General features: G+C 42.5%; 1 protein-coding gene across 1 annotated transcript; it reads left to right on the plus strand.

Annotated features, from left to right (window-relative positions):
• Positions 1-1,489: 1,489 nt before the first annotated feature.
• Positions 1,490-2,426, plus strand: LOC126387090 (olfactory receptor 6N2-like). Its single transcript, XM_050039646.1, has one exon. It carries the CDS (start codon positions 1,500-1,502, stop codon positions 2,424-2,426), a length of 927 nt encoding a protein of 308 aa, XP_049895603.1. The 5' UTR covers positions 1,490-1,499.
• Positions 2,427-8,285: the final 5,859 nt, after the last annotated feature.

The following is an 8,285-nucleotide window of genomic DNA, read 5'->3' on the forward strand; positions in this document are numbered from 1 at the left end:
AGGCGCATGGCATCATGCCGTGGTGTTGCTTTGCAAATTTACACTGCCACCCATTGGCCTGGCGTGCATACTACAACATTTCCAGTAGATTTTGCGGCTCCGTGTGACGGAGATCGTTTCAATAACGTCGTCATATAAACGCAGAAGTTTTTTAAAACGCAAAGGACAGACTTTTCCGTTTTTAGAGAAACCGTTATCGTCTAAACAGGGCCTGAGACTGGGAACATGTCCACAAATACTGACATGTTGAATATCTTGTAAAACAAATTTATTCTGCCAGCAAAATATAATTTACACAAATGCAGAGCTCCTGTTTTTGAAGCATTTAGAAAATAATTTAAGAAATAATTGCATTTTAAGTAATCCCCTCTCATACACTTTTACAAGACCATTTCACCATTTGGTGACTTTAATTTTCTGCTCTGTTGTTGTAACCCCCGCTGAGGTCAATGTTCTTTTCCCAGCTTTGGGTCTCTTGAAGCACATATAGGTCCCGTTTATACGACAACAATTTCAACTGAAAACGATAAACTTTAGTTGCGTTGTGGCTGATCGTTTACATGACAGCAGCGTTTTGGGTGCCTGAAAACACAACGTTTTGAAAACGGGTTCCAGAGTGCATTTTTTGGAAACAGCACCATCTCCGTTGTCATGTAAACTTGCAATATGCAGTTCCTCTGAAAACGAAGACTTTTCGCACATGCGCATTACGGTTCCAGTCACTAGGCATGCGCGAGAAAGTCAACCATCACAACAATGGCGGACTCCCGAGCTCTGTTTGTGCTGCTCACCCTGCTGAATTTATCAACGCTTCTCCAGCAAAGTGTAGATTTACCGTAGCAACTCCATCTCATCGTCCATCCAGACAAATGTTTGTGCAGTTGCCATTTTGTTTGTTTATACATCACTGCTCTGTAGAGGGAAGCGCATGTGCGCAGGCGCGTATTGTTTCATTGTGAGGTCAGACCGCCAACTACTGGCCTGGCATGTATACTGCAGCGTTTTTGGTCATTTTTGCAGATCCGTGTGCACAGCAATTATCAAAACATTGTCGTCTGAACGTGGAACTTATTTCAAAATGAAAATGAGAAACAATTCCGTTTTCAGCGGATTGTTTTCGTGTAAACATGGCCATATTGTCCTGCCAAACATTTGACTAATTAAGCAGAGGCTTTGCAATTTCGTTTTCCACCTCTAGGTCTCCTTCCTCTAGAGTTCAGGCCTCCAGAGTTTGATGAAGTTGTTTACAAGTAAGTTGGTCTTGCTGAAGAGTTTTAATGAGATCCGTAGAGGGTTAAACAATCTTTTAAAAATGAATATTCCACAGATGCAAACACTTCACTCTGTGAATTCTGTAGCTGAATACTCTCTAAGTGTGTTTTCAGGTCAGGTAAATGAAAAAGACTCTCCAGTCAAGGTTACATTTTTATTCAGTGACGGCTCTTTTCACAGCTATTTCCTTGTGTATAATCTGTCTGTTGAGTTGTTTAACAAGCTTAATGGATGATGAATTCAATGTAACATATATAACTCTTGGTGGGCATGTCGAAGTGGACAAATACAGATATGTTTCTTTTGTGATTATGTTCATAGTATATATTCTAATAATATGCAGTAATTCCACTCTTGTGTACCTTATCTGGGTTCACAAAAACCTTCATGAGCCTATGTACATATTCATTGCAGCTTTGTTACTGAACTCTGTCCTTTTCAGCACTGCTGTCTACCCAAAGCTTTTGATTGACTTTTTATCTGAAAAACAGATCATATCATATTCTGCGTGTCTCTTTCAGTTTCACATGTTTTACTCTTTAGGTGGTTCAGAGTTCTTACTGTTGGCAGCCATGTCTTATGACAGGTATGTTTCAATATGTAAACCTCTGAAATATCCAACTATCATGACCAAAACAACTGTCAGTATTTTCCTGGTTTTAGCTTGGGTTCTGCCTGCTTGCCAGGTTGCAGTGCCAGCTGGTTTGAGTGCCAATAAAAAAATCTGTGGCTTTATTTTACAAGGAGTTTTTTGTAACAACACAGTTTATAAACTTCAGTGTGTGATCTCAAGAGTACAAATTATACATGATATGGTAATTTTGCTTAATATTGCACTTGTCCCTGTGCTTTTTATCCTTTTTACATACACCCGAATACTTCTAATAACCTATCGAAGTAGTCAAGCAGTCAGACAGAAAGCTGCACAGACATGTTTACCTCATCTGATAGTTTTAATCAACTTCTCCTGTCTGTGTGCATATGATGTCATTAGGGCTCAGATGGAATCTGACTTTTCCAAAACTGTAAGGTTGATAATGTCTCTCCAAATCATAATGTATCACCCTCTTTTTAATCCAATCATGTATGGGCTAAAGATGAAAGAAATTTCTAAACACCTCAAGAAGTTGTTCTTTCAAGCCAAAATTGTCTGATGTATTAACACTTCTGTAATTTCATAATTGAGGATAATTTATGTAGGTTTTAAATCATTTCTACGATGAATGCACAGAAAAGAATATTGCCAACTTTAATTTGTCATCACTCATCAATTTACTGTTATTAAAATCACCCCTTTTTGCTGATCAAGTGATCGAGGTTTCCTCTTCAGATGGCAATTTCTGTCATTTAAACTGTTTCACCTAAATAATGTTTTCTGACATTGTTTGAAAGCATAGAAACCATGATTAGTTCGTACACAATTTTTCTTTTAATTTACACTGAAGGATATATGCAAATCAAGCAAAACTTTATATGGTGGAAAAACAGAGACTGGTTCTTGAATGAATTACAGCACTGTCTCACAAGCACATATGCCATTTATAGTGATTTAGTGTATTAATGTCTCTGGGTTTCTTAAATGAGTTTATGGTTGGGTTTATTAAATGAGTTTATGGTTCATGGTTCATGGTTATAAATTGAAGATGGCTATTTTAAGTATTATGTTAACATGATAAAATGCTCTTTTTTTATGGGTTAATCTGTGAAGTTTTAACAGCGTTTAACAGAAGAACATATTCCTGTGTTGAAGAAATCCTTATGTTTTCCTTTATTCTGTTTTTGTTTAGAAATACATCAAAATCATCCCAGTAACATGTTCATTTACATGAGCAGATTTTGTTAATGAACAGGTTGTTATTGTAAATTTGTGCCATCTGAAACAAAACAAAATTAAAATAATGATTACATTAGCATGTATGTATGGTCCCCTGTGAGGTTCATCTGCACTGTGAAGCTGCAGAAAACACAAACATGGAAACAGACACACCATGGAAACCACTGGCCTACAGAAGAGCCATGACACTGAAGGAAACAGCTGAGAGTCTGACAGCCTGATGCAAGCTAATTTGATAATCTGAGGATTTGGAATAAATATCCAATAAGTGGTAGAAGACTTTTAATAAATCTTTAGAAGCCTAATGAATATACACAGTATGTATGTTATATTTGATATTCTTCAGCCAAACATGGCCAAAATGGCTCAACTCTTTGATCTGTGTCTGCCCTCAGGCTGATACAGGATTTAAAGCACAGTAATATGAGCAACTACACATGCAACACTTATCATGAAAATGACCAGCAAAATCTCAGCGCCAAATATAAAATCTACTCATTGCCAGTGGCATGAAGTCAACCCATATGTATATGTTTCTTCAACATTTTTAGCCTGGCTGCATTATTTAAAGAACTGTCAGACAATACAAGTATACGAGAAGTTCCAATAATTTAGCCAAGAAGGTGTTAGTGGTGGTGTGATAGTGATGAAAAATGTCACCTTATGTCCTGACTATTTTGTGGTCATTTTACAATTCAATTACAAATCCACTATATTCCATATGAAGACTTTATAGTTTGATCTTTATTGTCATTGCACAAGTACAACAAAAATAAAATATGCATACCCTTTTTTTCATCAGATTATTAAAACCTTGATTGGACCTGATTCTGTTTTATAAATGTTGATCATTGTGGTGCTCGGCCCATGTGTAGAACCCTCATTTCCACACCCACAGTTAGCCATAAATAAATGTAGAAACGCCCTTAAACATCTGTTTGCATATCCATACTTGTGTCTCTTTATCACCCATGAGACCTGTCAATGAGAAATACAGGATGGTTAGGATAACTGCGATGGACATCATCACTCAAGAACTAATCCAGAATATAATCAGGTTTGTAACCCTTCCCAATGACCAGGTTTTAGAGTCCCCATCCTAGGAATGAATCCCCAGGAGGCACGTGACAGTAAAGATGGTCTCTTCATCAACAACCTGGGGGGTGGTGAGGGTTCCAATGAGACCTTTAATTGGTTCAATCTTGGAGACGTGAAAGGATGGATGAATCCTCATAATCCTGAGAAACCAAAGACTCACCACCTTAGTCCCTTCCTTCTGTGCTCCCTCTTTAGCAACTCCATCCATTTGCCCCATCCTCTGTTCGTCCTCCTGACCAACTCCCCTCATCTGCCCTGCCCTGTGGTCAGCGTAATCCCTGCCACTGTTCAATATCTGTTCCATTCACCTGAGGTCTCCTGCTCTGCTACTGTCCAGGACCATGGCCATCAGGCTGAGCTTGTCTACCCTACTGATCTTCATCATCCAGGCCCCATCTCTCTGCTTCCCCCTGAATCCCTAATCCAGACCCTCTGATTTTACTGTGCTGTGGCATCATCACTTTCTCCATCCTTGCCATTCCCTCCATATGCACTTCTTTCTTATCAAAATATTTTTTATGCAGTTCCTAAAAAATGTTAGGTAGACAATAGGAAAAGATGAATTTGCTTGCAACATTGATGTGGCTTTGGCTCTAATTGAGTAGACACCAAAACCTGCCCTTGAGACTGCCGAAGGACCTCTCCACTGTGTCTCTGTGATTCCTTTGACCACAGAAGAGAGCCTCATTATCCAAGGGAGAAGAGCTTTAAAATTCTTAAATTGCTCTGTCCATCCAGGCAACTTAGTGCTGTCCTGGCCACTACAGTGCAATGAGTTGGAGCAAAATACTCAGGCATCATGTGCTTTGCCAGATCACCCAAAGTTAATGTCCCAGAACAACATTCTGTCATACACTGGGCTGTCCACTGGAGCATGGTGTCTTATGTGGTTATCATCTGTGGCTCCAGCAAACAGTAGCAAACTCTGTTTATCTTGAACGGCCTGTTTAATCCTTTTCTTTAACATACACCAACTTGGTGCTCCTGGACACTTCTTCAGTGATGTAACCTGGGGTCATTGGGTGTTTCGGGTCTTTCAACAATCAGACACCCTCTCCCAGGCGACCCAGCTGGGGTTGATCAAGCCCCGACTTGTGTCCAGGTAGCTCTACCCCACCCACGGCTCTCCTCTCCTGATTGTCCAGGTAGCTCTACCCCACCCACGGCTCTCCTCTCCTGATCCACAGCCACCTTGATGCCACCTCTGCTGCATCAGTGGCCAACTTGATGGCTCTTCTCCTACTGGCCCCTGTGATGCCCAGCATCTTGTAGACCCTACAGAGGGACTGGCCCACAAACCCTCTGCATCCCACCTCGATGGGCTCACACCTTGCTCGCCACCCATTGCTTCGGCATTCCTCCACCAGCTCGGTATACTTGGCCCTTTTCCTCTCATCGGCCTCCTCGATGCGGTCCTCCCAAGTCATGGTGAGTTCCAAGAGGATGACCTGCTTGGAGGCTTCAGAGGTCAGCACTATTTCTGGCCTTAGCGATGTTGTGGCGACAGTTTCTGGGAACTTCAGCTGCCTCCCCAGATCAACTTTCAGCTCCCAGTCTTGTTTCAACTGTGCAGGACATGGCTTTTTATATAGTTGTTTCATCATATTATTAATGCAGTTTTATAACTAGGTTCGGGAACAAAGACCACGCCTCGAACACATCCCATTTCTGTCCAAAAGTATTTAAGCACACCTGATGCATTCTCTTTCCCTTCGACACATTTCTCACATCGACCGACGTGCACTTCATGTGTAACCACAGGCTTACCTCATTCTAAAATTAATACAAACTCTAGTTTTTATTGTATCAATTAATCAACTCACCACGGATCCAGAGCTGCAGAACAATCCTCCTGATCCAGACAAAATCCACCCAAAGGCGATTATCCTTGAGTCATATAATTCCCGCAGCAGTCAGACTACAGACAAACTTTCAGGCAGAGCCGCAAGCGTTGGCCAGCTCCTCCATTCCACCTGCCCCACAAACTCTCTCCAACTCCAGATCGATCCTCTTCTCCGTCCACGAGGGTCAAGAATCGCGGTTGCCATCAGCGCTGCCGCACATGCACATTCTCCACATGTTCCCAATGATCCATTGCCGTGCACTCACGGCACAGCCTTCTCCACGCAATAGCACTGTCCACATCACAATCCAAACCGGACATCAGAGACCAGGCGGTGGATAGTCTCCAACGCGTCCTGAAATGAAAAGGAATTCCCTCCAACTGCAGCCACACAGCTGGGTTCCATCGCCACTTCATTAAACACCACGTCTACGTAACTGCCGGCATCTGGGAATCCTCACCGAGACATCCATGCTGGGATCGCTGCCCATGACATCACAGACTCCAGCCCCTCGAGGGCAGCAGCCAGTACCATTAGCTCCCCCAGCCATTGCTCATTCACCCCAATGCATCTATAACCCTTCTCTTCGTCCCAGTTTTTTCTAATGCAACTTCATATTTTCAGCTCTCATGTTTTCACTCTCTCGCATCTACCCTCCACTTCGTCCTAGTTTTTGTAACACAACCTCATACTTCCGACTGTCTCTCATTCTCACCCCCCGAGAAGTAAATCAATGCAGCCTCTGTGTCTGGTCACTTCCCGCAGTGCTCTGAATTTGCCCCAATGCATCTACAACCCTCCACTTTGTCCCAGTTTATCTAACACAACTTTATACTTCCAACTCTCTGTCGTTCTCACTCCTGAGAAGTAAATCAGTGCAGCCTCCACCGCTGGCCACCAGATTTGCTCCCATGGTTGCAACAGTCGTAAACATTTCCTCCTCCCAGACCCTTGTATATCCGTCCCAGACAAGCATTAATGGACAACCTCCTGCCCCATTTTTATCCCCTTCTCTCATTCGTTTATCCTTCCATTATTAATTCCAGAAGTTCTGACAATTAGCACCAGCCTCCAACCTTTCGACTGTTTACTTGGGTTGTCTCTTCGCACGGAGCCACTGTAACCATTTATCGGCAGAAAATTCTTGACCACATTAAAATTCCCGGGCGCTGTTGTCATTAGTAAACATCACACATATGCAATATGATTCCAAACTCCCATGCACTCTTGAAGCTCTCTTTGGGGCTCTATCCGAAGCCGAGCTCATGAAGAGACAACTCCGCCACTCTGTTTCACTCCTAGGATCCCTCCTGTGTTCCTGCCGTTGACTCAACACATTCATCACCGTGCTCACCAGCTACCCTCCATCCCTCATCCCTTCGTCCCACATCCCACATCCCTCAACCCTTCATCCCTCATCCCTCATCCCTCATCCCTCAACCCTCCATCCCTCATCCCTCATCCATTTGACCCTTCATCCCATAATCCATCATATGCAATAAATCATTCAAAATCTTTATCTTATTGGTGTGGCCTTTGGTAGTGAATTGTCAGTTACCACTTCTTGAGTGTTTAGGTTGATTTATAAACAAAAAAACAAGTGAAAGTCCAGGGTTGTTGGACCCGTCCCACCGTCCCCATAAGGGCTTTCAAGCTCCTTCTATTACCTTGTCATGGTAGCATTTCTACCATCCTCCAGCGTATCATACAGCAAGTGCCATCTGTCCGCATATCATACTGCTGTGACAGATGCCATCCAGCCAACCAACTGTATATCATAATACAGTGAAAGGTTCTTTCTGATTGTGTTACAAACTAATGGTGCCCAGCAGCATATCATACCACCGCAAAAGGTGGCTTTTGACATCTGTGTCTGACATTGAATCATTGACAAAGTGGCGGTATTTGACATCTTCGGAATGAGAACAGGCAGGTATTGCAGACTCCAAAGTGCATCGCACAGAACTGCCAGAGGAAGAAGGCTTACTTGGGCTCAGCCTTCAGTGCCAGCTGTGGCAGTAGCCAGTATCAGCTTGACAGGTTGATTGAGCTTGAACACGTAGACATGCCAGAGGCTTTCAATTCAATCAATCAATCAATTTTATTTATAAAGCCCAATATCACAAATCACAATTTGCCTCACAGGGCTTTACAGCATACGACATCCCTCTGTCCTTATGACCCTCGCAGCGGATAAGGAAAAACTCCCCAAAAAAAACCCTTTAACGGGGAAAAAA

The sequence above is a fragment of the Epinephelus moara genome, unplaced genomic scaffold (assembly GCF_006386435.1).
Source record: "Epinephelus moara isolate mb unplaced genomic scaffold, YSFRI_EMoa_1.0 scaffold197, whole genome shotgun sequence".
Taxonomy (NCBI): Eukaryota; Metazoa; Chordata; class Actinopteri; order Perciformes; family Serranidae; genus Epinephelus; species Epinephelus moara.